This window comes from Molothrus aeneus, chromosome 10, assembly GCF_037042795.1.
Source record: "Molothrus aeneus isolate 106 chromosome 10, BPBGC_Maene_1.0, whole genome shotgun sequence".
NCBI lineage: Eukaryota > Metazoa > Chordata > Aves > Passeriformes > Icteridae > Molothrus > Molothrus aeneus.
In genome coordinates, this window is record NC_089655.1 from 10683962 (window position 1) to 10701551 (window position 17590).

Sequence of the window (17590 nt, forward strand, 5' to 3'; positions counted from 1 at the left end):
GCTGTACACATCCTTTGAACACAGGCACTCTTCAGCCAAAATGTGGTTTTTGTACTTTTATAGTGCTTTTTATCACCATTTTGTGTGACACCACAGCAAATAATACTGTACATCATAAAATGAGAAATTTATCATAGGAAAAAACTGATCTGGACCCACCTCTAAGCAAACTGCATCGGGTAGAATTCTGCATATTTATACCAGGTTTGAATTCACCTGTTGGAAAAGTCTCTCACCAAACAGATGTTGCAACCAACACGGGTACTGCTTAAGGTCTTTAAATCCTATGATGTAGATACAACAAAGTAATTAGAATGTATAGGGTTTGCCATTTACAGTCTTCTGCTCTATTCTTAAGCTGTGACCTAGACTTTCAAATAATGATCTGATGTAACTACAACTTCAGTAGAGATAAAGAAAATAATTCATAAGGTATCATTCATACAGACAGTAATTTTTAGTTAAAGAAAGGGAGCAAGTGCAAAGCATAGGATCAGAATTAATTAATGTCAGAATTACCTTAAATCTTCATCCTAGAATTTATAGAGATGTTTCAGTAATTCAAGTGTTGTGCTTAATATGGAAGCAATCAGAAGAAGTATTTGACTGTAAGAACTTCAAGGAAGCAATATATCTGAAGAAGAGCTATATTTATATCCAGCAATTAAATGACTTTTTATTTCTATGAATTTCAAGGTGTGCATGGCAGAGGATGTGACATCTGTGTTCTGGTTGACTAGAAACCTGAGATATTAGAAGCTGTAAAAAGGAAAAATAAAATGCCAATAGACAGCTGACCCTACCACTTTGTTCTCCCCTCAAAAAAAAAAAAAAAGCAACCAACCAACCAAAAAAAAACAAAAGATAATTTACTGACAGCTTTTAAGGCTTAATGCTTCTTTTGTTATTCTTCCTGAGCAGTTAACAAAAAGGTGATGCTTTAGTTTGGTTGATAGACAAAAAAGAATAGTACTTGAGATTCTCAAGGGGCAGCCAGCAGTAATACCCCAAATAAAGAACTGCTTTTATTGCTTTAATTTCAGCACAAAACTTCCCAGAAAATACAAAATGGAGTTGCATTTTTTTCTTTCATGCAATTATTCTTTCAAACCATTTTTGGGTGTTCATTTGAAGTCTTTCAATTTATTATTGCTCCATAATATCAACCTCACTAGAGTTGAAACTCACAATAAAATATCACTTTTTTGTTACCTGTTCTTTTACATGACTTTAGCATTTATTTCAAAAAGAGATCACAGAATCACAATATGGTTTGGGTGGGAAGGGACCTTAAAGATCATTTAGTCCCAATCCCTGCCATGGGCAGGGACACCTTTCCCTAGACCAGAGCTCCATCCTGCCTGGCCTTGAACACTTCTGGGAATGGGACAGGCACAGCTTCTCTGGACAACCTGTTTCTGTGCCTCACCCCCATCACAGAGAAGAATTTCTGCCTAGTATCTAATCTAAACCTCTCTTCCAGTTGAATCCATTGCCCCTTGTCCTGTCCGTGCACGTTCTTGTCAAAAGTCCTTCTCCATCTTTCTTCTGGGCTCCCTTCAGGTACTGGAATGCCACAATTAGGTCCCACCAAAGTTTTCTCTTTTCAGGTGGAACAAAGCAAATTCTCTCAGCCTTTCCTTGTAACAGGAGTTGGTGACCTCTGGCCTTGCTCCATCAGGCCCCTGTCCCTCCTGTGCTCTGGATGCTCCAGGTTGGTGTCACCAGAGCAGAGCAGAGGGGCAGAGCCCCCTCCCTGCCCTGCTGCCCTCGGGGCTCTGCCGGCAGCCCAGGGCACGTTTGGCTCTCTGGGCTGGGACTGCTCATGGCTGGGCCCTGTGCAGCCTCTCCCACACCAGCACCCCCCAGTCCTTCTCAGCAGGGCTGCTCTCAATCCCTCCATCCCTCAGCCTGGACTGATACCAGGATTTGTCCTGACCCAGCAGCACCTGCAGCACCTGGCACTTGCTCTTATTTAGGTATGAACCTATTTTAATAAATGTGGATCCACAAAATATCTTGACTCCTTTAAAGGCTGGATGCTCAGGGTCCCAGTTAGCTGAGTGCTGATCATGACCCACCACCTCCTCACGCCTCTGCTGAGGTCAGGAAGTGGCTTACCCCAATTTTACAGCTCAAGCTTCAGATCCTAAAAAATTTAAAGACTTAACCAACAAGCTGGATTCTTGCCTAACAGCTACGGAGAGGCTGTGGTAAGTACAAAACTCATCCTAAAGCTCTGAACTACTGGTTTACACAATGCTGAACCTTGCTAGAGAAAACAACCAGGCTCTAATTTTTGTAAAAATTAAGAATAAACATTATATGTAATAATAATATTTATAATAATAAATATTAATAATAAATATTATATGTTTATGGGAAAACAATGAAGCCAGTATGACTTCATTGTCATGAAAAAGAGGGCCACTGTGCACAACATGGTCTTAACATCAACCCAAAATTAGGGAAAAGTAGACTGGACAGATGCAAGGTATCAGTGGTGTTAGCAGAGGCAGTGGATGTGTGCTGGCATTCCACACAGGCCACAGTCAGAGTTAATGACAGCCTGTTAGAAACTCTATCCACTGTTTCTTAAAACCTTTTCAAAACAAATAGGTAATGTTGTAAGACAGTTCTGGGCCAGTTTTCATGAGGCCTCCCACATAAAGAACATCTCATTTATTTTATATTCAGACTAAAAATAAGCATAAATTACAGTACCCAGTCTTTATTTGAAGACAATGTATATTTTTCTCAGGAATCATAATTTTAATCTGAATTATTCTAGTTTTCAGTCACCAGATCTAATTTTACCTTTTTTCTTCACAGATAAAGGAGCTATTAAAATAATTAATATAGCATTTTTACTTTGTAGGTGATTCTACATTAAGATTAAGCCCTTTTTTAACATGTTTTTAGATGAGCTGAGCATTTTGTAACCACTCTTTATTAAGACCAATGTGCTATAGCTTGCATGGACATATCATGGCAGCAAAAGTTGAATCTTCACCATTTCTCCTTGTGTTAACCACTGCACATGCAATTTCTTCTTGTAGTTGTAATCACAACAAGCCAGAAGCATCCACAGCAGTTGTCATTTATCATGATCATTTCTGGGGCAAATATCATGACAAAGAAGCTTTTTAAAGATTTTTTTAATTGCCTGAGGCAGCCATGAGAATACATTCAAGTGTGAGGTGAAGAACAGGAGAGGGAACAACAGTTCCTTCTCAGAGCACTGGAAGACAAGAACTTTATATTGAATGTGGTGGAGGAAAGGGAGCTAAGAAATATACATGGAGAAAAGAGACTATTAACACAGGCAAAGCTGCAGTCTGTGTATCCATCCCCTGAATGGGAATAAGCATCATTTTCTTTAGTAGCAAAAAAAAAGAAAAACAAAAATGTCAGTTACGTAATGGACCTGGTACAACCACTGAATGATGTAAGTGGATAGGAGAGGACCTGCACAAACAAAGCATCAGCACATTCAGAACCAGTGTGGATGCAAGAATCTATTTTTGAAGCCAGGGTGACAGGGAGGATGGGTGTGTCAAAAAAAAAAAAGTAAAACTCTTGGAATAATGATTAAAAGCCTTATTTTGGACTTAACAGATATGAAACATCTGGACATCAGTGCTATTACATTACATCAGGATTGCAGTTTAGTCAGAAATAGTCTGCTTCAGCATAGAAGGATAAAACCTTTAAATTATTAGTATGAAGGAAGCAGCTGAATGTATTTTAGTGCAAGATTACTGAAAAATAAACCACAAGAGAAGAAAAAGAGGAAAGCAAGAGTGGGGACAGTAATTGTAACATATAATGTATGTAGCAAAAATAACAAGGATATGAGAAGATAAAAGTGACATAGAGCTGTACAATATCCAGCTGGTATTGCACAGCCTCTGGCCCTAACAGCGCTTCCACAATTCAGGAGCTGTAAAGCTTTGACTGCCTACCTAATGCAACTTGTACATCACTTCTGCTTTTACTTTTGGAAGAGGTGTGTAAGAGATCAGGGCTGCTAGGGCAGAGCAGGGGCTGCTGAGTTACAGGGTCACCTTTGCTAGCACAAAGCACCTGTGTTCCTCCTGTGATGTGCTGCCTGTACAGCTTAAACTCCCATCTCTGCTTTTTCACTGCTCTTCTTCAGACAAATGTTTTTCTATGAAACTTTATTAACAAAGATTGCTTAGTGGATCCATAAATCCCTCTCACCAAACAACTGATATACAAAATGAAACCCTACTTGATTTGAATGAATTGGTAGTTTCTGGATATATCTTTTTCTGTTTATCCTGTCATAGACAAGCAGGATCTATACCAATTCAAAACCAGGCCTCCTGTTGAATTCTGCCAACAGCTTTCAACAATATCAAATATTACTGACAGCTGGAATGTACAAGGGTCTCAACATTGGGCATAGGATCCTAAACAGCATCTTACTCTGTTCCTTTGCCCATACATTTCTTAGGGTCAAGGCTTAATTAATCTGTAACCTGAACAGTGACCTTTTGGTAGAAAATGTATTTTGTAGGTCTGTATCACTAAAATTTTGCACTAACACAGTAAAGCAAGAGGTGAGTGATGGAACATGACCGTAAACGTCTCGAGCATCTCCATGGACATCCACAGCACTGCTGGTCACTCACCTATCAGTACTCATTTTTCAAACTCTACATACAGGACTGAACTTTTTCCTATCTTGTCCATTTCGCATTCCTAATTCTTATCTTTCCATTTTCAGGATGCTATTTTTTGCTCATACCTGTGAAAACTGCTCTTTCTAGAAACTCCTCTGTATGCAATTATGGCATCTCTCTATAAGTGCTGTCAAATCATGTTAACTACTCACTCCAGAAGAAATTGGAAATGACCAGGTGCTTGCTGGGGCAGAGGTGAACATGGAGTCATAACAGTTTCTCATCACAGATGAGAAATTCATTCAATATTAAAAACAGATGAGGAAGCCAGAAAAGTTTTGAGAATTTAAACCATTTTGAAAGGTAGAAGTAATTAAGGCCTGTAATTTTCAGCCAAATGAAAAGGAGTGGTTTGATGTGGAGTTTACCCATAATCTGCAGCTGAAGCTAAGACCCTTGTCTTTTCCACTCATTTTATCAGAAAATTTAGAAAATCTCTCTGCATATAAATTTCTCCCACTGAATTGATTTAAATTGATGGGACTGATGTAGCACAAACAGTGCAAGGGTAAAATGCATATCAATTTAGTTTGATGCTGTCATACAGTTCTGACTTTAAATTCTAAAGAGAGCTCATTTTAGAATTGTGGTATGTTTTAGTAAAACAAACACATATCCATTTGGGTCTTAAAAAACCCACGGGGACTGCAAAATCTGTCCTCTGGGATATGAAGGAAAGGAAATAATCCCTTCCCTTGATTCACCAGCTGTGCTCCCATCACTGCAGTGCGATGCTGCTGCCTTCCCTGCCTGCCAGGGCACAAAGCTGACCAGGGCTCAGCCTTTCCAGCAAGAGCTGCTCTCTTGCCAGTTTCTCCCTTTCTCTCCCACTGCTGGTACAGTAGAAGTGCCAGTACTGCTGGCCATAAATTGGAAATTACCACTCTTAGAACCCAGTGTTACTGAAGATAGAATAATTTTGCTGCTTGATTAAGTTTTTAAATGACTTTTCCCCTTTTGAATAGCATTTATAGTTTTAGTGGCCCAGAACAAGAGCTGGTCCTTTATCAAGAAATATCAAAACTCTGGGAAACCTTTCTGAATGGTTAATAATATCAGTACTTCCAGTAAATTAAGCATGCCAAGCTACCAAGTGAAGGCACAAGGATTTTTTTTCCTGGGAAGCATGGCACAGAATATGGGAAACATTGTGGGGGAAAAAGGTAATCAGCTAGCAAATTTTTACTGTTTAGCCAATGTCCTGACAGTTTTGATACATTGAGGCAATAATCTGTTAAAAGGGCTGGAAGATGAGGCTGGGAAATAAAATACCACCTCTTAGATTGGCTAACTATTTCTGGATCAGTGCTTGCATCACCTGCCTGTCAAAGAGGCTTCTGCATGCAGGAAGTCCCAAGAACAGCCGAGCTGCAGTCAGACCAGGCCTATATTTAGCCTAGAACACCATGGATAGCAGCTAAAGGAAGAGTAAAATATTTGGGAAATAGCTGGGAGATGTGAAAACTGCATTACATCTATTTCCAGAGCAAGAACCTGCCTTGGCTTTCAGTGTGGAAGTTTACATTTTGCAAAGGGAAACCTCCTCCTTCCACACCTCTTCCTGCTCTGAGGCAAGAGGGCAGGGTGGCTGCTGTCCCACACTGTCCCCCAGGTTTATCTACTGCTGTCTTTTATGGGGGTTTAGGAATCCTAATCCTGAAGTGAGGGGCAGGAGGGGAAACAGGACAGAGGCACAGTGCTCGTGCTGCTTTACCCCAGCATACTGCTTCCAGCCTGAACTGCTCAGTGCTCTCCCTACTATGGGGAAACATCACAGGACTGGGACTTCCTCCCCTCTTTGTGAAGGGGGGGTGGGAGGGGGGCTTTCATGTCAGCTGTTACACCTTTTAGGGTAGTTTGGGGTTTTGAGTTTGTGTCTTGTTGTAGCATTTTGTTCTCCTTCTTTTTTTCTCTTTGAACCAGCTTTCCAGAAGCTGCTGCCAAACTAGATCCAGAGCTATCAGGAACTTCAATCTAGTGCCTTGGAAATACTGAATGTGTCTTAACTATTCTCCCTCCACTTAGTTCTGCCTACACCCTGAGATGTCACTAGCCCCAGATACACACAAAAAAGGAGGAGACCCAAGATCTGTTCCTCCCTCTGCCCCCAAAGCAGCTTCATACCTGATCAACACAGGCACGTTCCAGTACCAGGAGACAAGAACATGGTATTCCTCTGGAGGCATCAGCCATTCCTTCAGCCATTTGCTGTCAGTCACAGGCAGCAGAGGATGGAATGTTCCCCATCTGCTGTACCAACAAGCACCAAGGTTCTGATCGAGCAGAATTTGAGCTCTGGGCAGCCTCTGCTGCTGCACTGGGCTGGGGTGACCACTTCTACTCTTAGGGCAGCCACCTACATTCACCTGAGAAAAGCGCCTAAAAGCACACCACAGTGGGAGAGATATGGCATGCTGGGAACACAGGAGAGATCACATAGCACAGATGCTTTACAGTTCAAGCAATCAAGAGACCAGGAAAGGAAAGGAGGCAAAAACCAGGGCAAGCCCTGAAAAGGCTCACCTACCAGCAGATTACACCTCCCCTTTGAATTTCAGCATTTCCAGAATCCGTTTCTGCAAGGCTTTTCATTTTTCTCCATTCTGCCAACAACTTTAGCTATAGCTTGGGCGGAGGCAGGCTCATATTGAAACCATGGCATTCTCTCCCATGTCAGGCAGGCCCTTATTTCCTGCCTCTGCAGAGTACAGGCTGCTCAGAGCATGGGAACTGGCACTACTCATGTGAAGACAGGGGTAGCAAGGCCCAGAAACTCCACAGATGACAAACCTACCTCCATCAGGGGCCAGAAGAGAGGGCACGAGTATTACAGGCACCTGGAATTTGACCAGTCCCTGCCCTCAGGCACCCATCTTCTCATCAGCTCAGTAAGGGAAAAGAGATAGAAGAAAATAAAACACATGGTTGAGGGCAAGAAGAATCTGGACAATTCACTTATGCAAGCAGTCTGCATATGGAAATTTGAGTATCTGATTAAGTCTGGCAGTGAGCATGGGGGACTTCACACATGATGGGAATTAATTTTTGTGCACCTTCCTAGAGAACATGAAGAACAACTGTAACTAATTCATGTCAGATGGGATGCTAAAGTGTTCCCTAAACCAGATATTTTGGTAAAGAGCCAACATCTAACAACAACAACAAAAAATATTGCACAAGTTCAGTAGGAGCTATCAGTGCCTGTATGGCCCTTTCATCCATTATTTTTTGCTGCTCTTGTTAACACAGGACATGAAACTCATCCAAAACAGTAACTGGTCATGTTACCTAAAAACAGTTGAACTTACCATGCTAAAAAAAGCATCCATTTTCAAAGATAAGACTTCTGATTGCACCTTTTATTATACCTTATAAAGGTATACAAAGCAGTGCAGTACTACAATGACCACATACACCCATGGATTGATTTTAGTGAGCTTTTTCCCTTAATCCAAAACTCCTGAAAAGGAGAAATTCTTAAGATCTTGCACCACCCCTCCACTCATTCTGAACTACTTTTAGATATAGTTATTTGTTTGCAGGACAATACTGCAGTCATGTAAAATGTGACTTTTCAGTTTATTCTTGTAATTTACTATCTTTACCTTTTAAGCCAGACTGCTCTTCTAATATGCTAAAAGCTGCCCTTGGTAGGAAAAAAGAAGTGTCACCCAAAAGGGTTTCATTCACTTTACAGGCAAACTAAAACCTTAGTCTGTGCTCAAAATGACAGCCAGAACACATCACCACAGGTACTTGTTTTTTCCTTCCTTTTTAAACAGGCAACAGCTTATTGTCCCACTGAAACAGTTACACAAACAGTTACACTATCAAATCTGAAAGCTCCTCAAAATTTCCAAGTCAATGAAAGCCAGATTCTAGAGGGAGACAACATGGGTAAAAAAAGTATCAATACACATGATATTTTAATACAAAATATTAGCTTTTTTCTTTTTTTTTTACACAAGTCAGTTTTTTTAAAATATAGAACCTTAAAAAAATGAACAAATTGCTATCCACACACTATAAACACTTGTTTGTGCTCAGTTTGATCAAGTTATCAGAACAATTTAACACCAGTCCATAGTTTAAACACTGCCTTGAAGTTGGATGCAAACTATGCCGCACTGCGCGCTACCATTATTGTATGCACAGGGTGAAGCGCCTTCGGTCGGGTTTAATACGGTAATAAAAAACTGTTCAGTTATCAGGTTCTTTGTGCAAGGATTTCACATTCTACTCATGCTCATGACAGGTCTGTATTACATTTCAGTGGCACTGGTCTGAGCAAGCACAGGTAATTCTGTGAATGTTCACCAGAAGAATGTCCGTTACATGTTCTGGAAGCACAAGTTCTTCAGCTGGATAAAAGAAAACTTGTTAGTTTAGGGGAAATAACTAGCCTGATTAGCCAGAATTTAACAATTTCTAAGCACTGAAAGGAATTTTGATTTCTCAAAGTTGAATAAAAGTAATTAACTATGACATTTTCATAAAGATTACCTATGTAGCAGGTACATCTCAGGAATATTTGTAATTGCCCGTTTTTTGAACGCATAGAAAGGAAAAAATTTCCCTCATAGTTGGAGGTCTTAAAAGGTCTTGTTTTAGTAGTAAATCATCCACAAGTTGCAGGTTGTTAGCCAAGTAGATTTAGGATGATTTACTTCCATTACAGTAATTTACACAATTGAACTTTAGGCATACAGTACAAAACTATGAACAAAAAGGTGAAGCAAACTTTTTTATTTATATTCAGGTAAAAACATTAACCTGATGAAGTAAATTATTGCAGATTTGAGAAATCAGCACATAAAACAGTTGGACAGAGCATTGCTTACAGGTGCTTTATCTGTGTCAAAAGACAAAGGCTGAACTGCTTGTTCCAAGCTAGCACTGGGGGGAAAGAAAAAAAGAAAAAAAAAAACCCTACAAAATTAGCCAGGAACTTAGATCAAGAACAGGAAAACTGTTTACTCAAACAGGGAATGAAACTACTAATTTGTCTTTTAAAAAACTTTACATCAATTCAAAATGCTCTGGGCCTTACCACAATACACGCTGGCCAGCCCAAGCTGTTGGACTTCAACTACATGAAAGAAATAATTCTTCCTGGCCTCCCCTACGAGGCTTTTGCTGCCTGAATCACTGTGTAAACAGCTCTGGAGCACTCTGGTAACGACTGTCGCCATTATATCCTACCACTACAGTAAAACTATGCTATAAGAAAGGTTCTACCTAGTTACAAAGGCTGAATTATATTGACAATATATATTTGATTTCAGTAAAATTTAAATTATCTTAATCAGAGAAAGAGGCATGGAGCAGTTAAATGCCCATGCTAACCAAAACATAACAATTGTTGAATGTTGCACACAAAAAGAACCAAGTGAATTGCACATCAGACAATACATGAGGATGGGTAAAATTAGAGGCAGGTGAGGGTACACAGAACTAGTCTACTAAACTAGATTTGTCAAATACATGGTGTATTTTAATTTCTGTACTTATGTACAAAAGTTGTCTTTGGAGGAAAAACTTCAGACTTAGCTAGATGGATACACACAGCCCAGTATTAAACTGCACAGCGACATTTATTGTTCCAGCCTGGAAAAACATCCCTTTTTAAATTTCACACAGCAAAGCAAGTTAAAAACTTCACTCATCAAATAAATGATAATTTAAACAAGAACTTGCTAAAGAAACCTTGTCACAACAACTTTTAGGGCCTGATCACTTTAAGTCCATAGGGGCTTTTAATGAATATCAACCAAGTGTCTTTGCTTATAATCTGCAAGCCGTTTTTCTACAACAAGAAGGCGTAACACGTTTCCTTGACTCAGGTGATATATTTAGAAAAGAATCATGAGTTTCTCTTTTGCTGTAACAGGCAGACATTGCATTTTTCATTGTGATCAGGAAAGATGGAATGACTGCTGCCCTTCTCTTGCAGCTATCAAGAGTTTTTCACGCATTATCTCAATAGTTGAATAGTCCGGCAATTTGAGATAGTTCACACAAGTCATTACTGAGGGTAAGAAATCATCAGGATTCTCTGTGGACTCAAATGTCTTCCGTACAATCGTCAGGGGAGGATTCAAACTTCGAAAACCTAGTAATGAGAAAAGACACTCAGAATAAGACTGCTCCTCCTGAACACCCACAGCTGACTGCAGACATGCCCAGTGACAGAAGCACGCATCGCACACTGACCTCCTGGACACCTTCAGAAATTCAGAATATGACTTTATAAAGCTGCACAACAAGCTAAAAATACCTCAAATCCTGCCTGCAGAGTCATCTTACAAGAATAATTTAAAATACAGGAATAAGCTGTATGAATCTCCTTTTAACTGTGTTCTGTATGTGTATAAAATACTTTTAAGTTTGTTGGCTTCATGCACATTTTTAACAGGAATCATCTATGACTCTAGTACCTGATTATTCTTACTGCAGCTATCATTTCTATACTCCTAACACGCAATTTGTGTCTGCACCATGTCTCCACAGAAGAGCTCCCAAAATAAACTAAGAAGAAGAATAATCAAGTCTTTCCCCCAAATCCCAAAGAATGTAAATACTGGAACAGATGGATGAATTCTTTTTCGACCTGCAAAGCACTCAGCTGAGAATACAGTAAAATGTGTATTCTACAATAGTCCCTAGCAAAGACACTAAATTTCTCTGTTTAACTGCACTGTCTCTTACCTAAATGCTGAAATTCAAAAGGGGGAGAAATTATATAAGATTAATACTATCCTAAGTATTGTCTCCTTTCTAGAACGGAGACTATTATCTTCAGGTTACAATGCATCATATTGTTGCCATAACTTAATGCACCTCTAGCCAAAAAATACAGTATTAGGAGCCTTCAGTTTTATTTCAATTTTGAACTCTCTTTTGCCCTCTGACAGATTTTCTGGCAACAATTTAAACCTGGACAGTCAACTGTAGGAAATGTCATGAGATTAACACAAAGGTTATGAGAATTATACCTGACTGCCCAGCCACTTCTTAAATTAGAAACGGGAAACCAGTATGAACCTCTTAAATACGTAAGTTAAGGAATTTCTTCCTATACTGAAGTAAACATCTTATTCAGAAATACTTTAATAACAGCGATTTCATGCACAGTAATACGCAATAAGGAAAACCTACCTCCTACAGGCAGTCTGGGGCTGCCTGTCACAAACTGGAGAAACAGTCTTTGCTGCTCACTATCAAAACTACTGAGAATTTCAAAGAGATACTTCACTGCTCGACTGAGGAGGGAAAAGAACCAAGAAAATATTATTTTGTTGGTAACTAAAATAATTGCATCAGATTCATATTCAGAAGAATATGAACATTTTCAAATCTATGCCATATAATTCCTTTAGCTTGAATAACAATGTATGAACATTATTTCAAGAAAGTATTTTCTACTGGTTTGATTTTTTGTTTAACAAGACCAACATGATGTTACCTGTCGTGCGTATAACCGTGATCAGGCCTGCAACATTCCATTAAAGTCTTTGCATCCCAAGTGTCTGTCTTGCTGCCACACAAGAGCTGCTCCAACTGTAAAATTAAACAAGGAGTAAATGTTCCATTTTGCCTTGCAAAGCACCAGGAACACAGGAGTACCACAAAGGCTTGGCTAACACTTTGTTCCAAAGTGTGCTTTAATTGTTTGTTCTTAAAGTCAGAGGTCTGAGTTTGTAAAGGTAAAAAAACCCCTCAAAGTACAGTCTTCAAACAGACTCCCTCAAAGAAGAATAAAACATTCTCTCTTCTCATCCAGAGAACCAAAATTGTGACTCAATTCAGTCCACTTAAGAGTGTTGAGAATTTTACAAAGAAATTGATATGGTGGTGGTGGAACTAAAGCAAGACCAACTATCCTTATTCTTTACCCCTTCATCTGAATCTCTTCTTACTGCTGAAGCTTTGTTAAAGAGCTGACTACTTGTTTTATTGTTCTAACAGAAGATCCAGGTAGTGTCCACAACTATCTACAGCTATTCAGAGGTACTGCAATACAAGGAATTAGGGTACCCATACTCCATAGAGAAATGAAGTATGATACATAAATTAAAACACTTCTCAGAAAAGCTGGATACACACATTTTAAAGAACATGGAGCTGTTCATAATAAAAGCATTAAGTAAGTGACTACTGAACAGAGAAATCTTTAAGAGTTAAGTGTAGAATTTCAGGGACACTCAGTTTCACTAAATTGATCAGAAACGCAATGTCAGACTGTCACAAGTGCCCTGCACCCAGGCTAAGGCTGCCCATACATGCAGAAAAAGGTTATAAAAGCAGCAGCAAGAACACTTTCACCAACCTCCTCAGGATAGAAGTACTGAAGATGACTAAGGGGGAACACCGACTCAAATCCATCTCTGAAGGAGTCGAACTGTCTGGCAACACCTTCATTTAGTGCCCAGAATATAACCAACTGCAGGGAAAGAAAAAAACAAAAATGAAAAAAGCCATTTGAACAAAGGAAGCATGCAGTGATCACTACTGTACAAAGAAGTACAACTGCAGAAGCCAAACTCCAGCAGCCCAGCCATATGCTCACTGGAGTTCCCACAGGGTGCACACTGATTCATGGAGCTGCTCTACAGCATTGCCTCATTCTGCCTTAATTCATCATTTACATTACCCTTAACATGAACTTTTGCAGAATTTAAACAGCTTATTTGCCTTTGTTTTTAACAAAACAAACAGAACTCAGAATAGCTGGTTAAATGGAACCTATTTAACAGAATAATTTAAATTAAATCTGAACATTTGTTATCTTTAGAAGCCTTACCTAGGTGCTCTCTCTCTACACCTCTTAAAATGCAGCACCTGAAGCAGAAATCCGTAGGGCATCATTTGGCAGTATTATCTTAATTTCCCCCATGGAAATATATGGGTCCCTATTCTAATATTAAGTTTTTAAAAAGCAACTCTAGCCTGTTTGATATATCAAGTAGCTTATTCTTATTATAAGAATACATAGGAACAAAAGCAGTAACTTCATTTCAAGTTACTGGAATATGGTTAAGAATCATAATGCAAAAGACAGTAACACACTAATCTTGGCCTTCTGAGCATAATTTTTCTGTTGGTTTTCTATCTGTAGTTACCCCCTCAACATTAAAGTAACTTCAAAAGTGGACAGCCCATACTGAAACAACAATCAGTGGGGGGAAGGAAGGTCATATGACACAAATGAGACCAGAGTTCTTTTAAATAAATCTCCTGCAGCCAGTATTTCTCCACTAAATTAAGATATTTTACAGAGCAGATTGCAGGCCAAGTTCAGATTCTTTTGTCAATCAGAGCTATTGTTGATTACACTTGCCCTGGATATCCTCAACCCCAGCAGGAAACAAAGGCTGGTCATAAAAGATGTGCTGTCAACACAGAACTACTAGTTTAAAATGTGTTAAAAGCTCTGGCCTGTGGTGCTGATTAAAGTCATCTATGGATGCATCTGAACAGGATTAAAGAGTTCATAGATCCTGCTGGAGTCCTAAAGCAAGCCTGTCATCCTATCCCAATAACTGAAGAGTTACTGCTTCCAGAAAGCTCTCAAGGTACAAAAGCTCATTAGGATCTGCTGATAAGTTTTCCAATAGAAGAGTCAGGCATTGAATTTCATGTGAGATACATTGCACTACTTCCACAAACCAGTTTTAATACTGAAGAGAAAGGTAGCAAGCACCAGCAGCACAAAAAACTCTTCTACAACACAGAATAGTCTATGCCTACTCTAACAGCAGAGCTGCTTACCTGCAACTGTGATTAGTTTTTATGGTCAAGAGAGCATGTGGCATAATTAAGCTGCACTGTATTCTTGCAGAGTCAAAGAGAAGATCAAATTGCTAGACAAAAATCTACACTACTGAAACTTTTTGTTCACAAATTTAGAACAAGCAAGGTGGCCCCTTTATAATACAGGGAGAAGAGGAAAAAAAAAGCAAAAAAAAAAAAAAAAGATAGATAATAAAGTCTTTCACTATACTGGTAATTGAAGCAGTTCTACTTTCTGATAAAGGCAGCTCCTGTGGGAACTGTCCTTGGGGGGAAAACAGGGAGGCAGAGGGAAGAGTGACAAGATGGCAGAAAAGGCATGAAAAGCAACATTAGGATATCCCAGCTTTATAAACTACTTTTCATGTTAATCCTCACACAAGATTTTAATAAAAATGACATGTTCAAGAGCAGGGCAGCTGACCCACAGGATGCTATACAGGCCAGGTGAGCAATTAAACAGATGTTTCTAAAATGCAATTCATTGTACTTGTGATGGAGAGCACACTAATTTTCCCTCTGAAATATTTTCCATTTCTTTCACATCAAGTCCATAAAGCTAGAAAGACAGGAAAAACTGCACAGAGATCCTTTAAGAAAATAAAAGTTCCAAAAGCTTTTAGGAGGAGAAGAGAGTTTTCTGTTATAATCTTCTTTTCCTTTACAAAGACTGCCTACCTGCAGCCGGACAACTACAGGACATCTGAGCCATGTGTAAGCCTTTCTCAATGTATCAGATATCTGATACAAGTTACTTAGAGAAGAAAAAAAAAACCTGCAAACTACAGAAATCAGTCTAGAATGCTTGAATGTAACATTACTCAGTAAATGGAGACTGCAAATTCTGTTTCTAAGAAACTGTGGAAGTTTGTATTGCTCCTCTGTTAGGTCTGCAAAGAGCTTCAAATCCAAATATATTTAATTCTGCAAGCGATTCTTGACTAGCAGAATTTACTTTTAACAAATAAACAGAAGCGGATGGGTAACAATATGGAACTATAAGGTAAACAGAAACTGCTCAATATTCACTTGTAAGGACTACAGAACAGCTTTGCAAAATTTCTCAGCTGACAGGCAGGAATTTACATAACCCTTCTTGAATTGTTTCTACCAAAATATCAGATATGTTCCTTATCAGTGCTTCAGAACTTAGGAGCCCTCAGAGTGAAATTGGCAGTACCCTAACCTGTCAGGAAATGCATTATTTAGCAACTGAAGTACAGTGATCCTCCCCTCCATCCCACTCACAATTTCATGGGATAATATTGCATTCTTCTTGGCTGTCCTCATCTCTTTTCCAGGCTGTTTTTAACCAATTCCCTTTATCACTTCCTTCAACAGAAACAACTTCCTACTTTTGTTCAGCAATATCTACCTTCTGTTCTTCTACATCCCTTTTGCCATGGAATAAATCAATACATAGGTGTAGTCTCAATTTATTCTGGCAATATTTTGTTATCTTTTCCTTATTTATGCTTTTTAGGGTTTAGGGTTTTTTCCCATGTGTTTGGAGTTCTTTGGTTGACTGGTTCAGTTTTCCTTGGGATTTTTGTTTGTTTGGTTTTGGCTTTTTGGACAAAAAGCTAGTGCTTTATTTTTGACTCACAACTGCTGATGTTTTTGTAAGACTGAGCCCAAAAATATTACACTACTATTACAGCAGTTCAAAGGCCACTGAATGCCAGATCACTACTGCTAAATGATTTGCTAAATTACTATTCCTAAAAAATTCATTATCATAACCACTTACAATGAATCCACTTAAAATACTTTTTCTCCAAAAAGCCAAATTTCTGATGACTTCATTACATATAAACCAGACTTCTTGTACTATACAATTTTCAAGTCAGGTGCAATTAGGTTCTAACAGTCTTACTGTAGTAATAAACTAGTACAGAAGAGAAGCAAGAAAATTACTGTTATGCCTTGTTTATGAGAATGAACTGAAATATACATGGAAACAAACGACCTGGGAGCAAGAAAAAAGACAATTTCAGTCATAGGTTTGCTTTTACATACTCTGAGATACTCCTCTAAATTGTGGATGGTGACCGGTGTATCTTTTCCCCCCTTTTTCAGCTCTATGTTGGGAAACCCAGGGAGTGTGAAGTCCAGCCCTAGATCTTCCACTGAGCAGCCATTCATAGTCAGAGCCTCCAATGCATACTGTAGACTTTCTTTGGTCTAAAAAATTGGAAGTGAAAACCAATGAGAACAATTAATTCAAATAAACTTATTCCAAAGTTTTGACTTCTAAAGCAGCTTCAACTAATCAGACATTTCTGTAGAGCATGACCATTAAAACTGTTGCAGCTGTCCTTGCTCTCCTTCTGGAGTTTTCATACAGAACAGTAAACCAAGAGAAACCAGATAAACAAGCTTAATGGATAAACTGGAAAGATCGATCACAGGAGTACACTTTGTTCTAGCAGTTTTAGAATTACTTAACATGCCAGAAGACAAACTAGCTAGAAAATACCACTGCAAGAAAAAGAAATGTGAAATATGCTATGGCTCAGAGGCTGTTTTTTCCTTAGAACAGTTAATGGCATTTATATTTGGCACGCATACTGACATTTTTCAGCTTTCATCCACCAGGTTTCAGGTTTTTCAAATTCTTGAGAAATTAAAAGCCATGACCAAGGAGAGAGAGTGAGACAATCAGGCAAAGAGGAACAAGGACCCACAAACTTGTAATACTTTCACTAGTAACAAACCAGACAGATCTATCAAGAATATAAATTAGGTTATTATTTCTTGCCATCTATTAACATTGGATGCTAGAAAAACCATGTGTGCCAAAGACCTTTTACCACTAGTGCCTAACTGAACTGTGGTATTTTCAGTTAAGAGTAGATATTCTTGAAAAATTAATCTATGTCTGAAAGAACCTGTATGCTCATGCATGATGACAGTTCACCTCAGTTCTGCATACAGCTCTTCAGTGAAAAAAAATCCTACATAAAAGGCACTTATTATGAAATATGAAATTTTGATTAAACAAACTAGTAAAAAAGCCAGACTTCTGACTGTTCAAGAAGCAAGGATAGATTTTTCCCACCGATCCCAGAATTGGTTAGTCTTTTTAA

The 17590-nt window shown here is 38.8% G+C and overlaps 1 protein-coding gene across 7 annotated transcripts in view; it reads right to left on the reverse strand.

Annotated features, from left to right (window-relative positions):
* Window positions 1–8616: 8616 nt before the first annotated feature.
* Window positions 8617–17590, reverse strand: part of TRIP12 (thyroid hormone receptor interactor 12) — a 79160-nt gene continuing 70186 nt past the window's right edge. For all 7 annotated transcript variants that reach the window (XM_066557072.1, XM_066557071.1, XM_066557070.1 and 4 more), the window contains 5 exons: window positions 16521–16685; window positions 13039–13152; window positions 12175–12269; window positions 11868–11971; window positions 8617–10821 (listed from right to left, as the gene is read on the reverse strand). In XM_066557072.1, coding sequence (XP_066413169.1) covers window positions 10625–10821; window positions 11868–11971; window positions 12175–12269; window positions 13039–13152; window positions 16521–16685 — 675 coding nt within the window. In that variant the 3' untranslated portion in view covers window positions 8617–10624. The remainder of the gene's footprint in view (window positions 10822–11867; window positions 11972–12174; window positions 12270–13038; window positions 13153–16520; window positions 16686–17590) is intronic.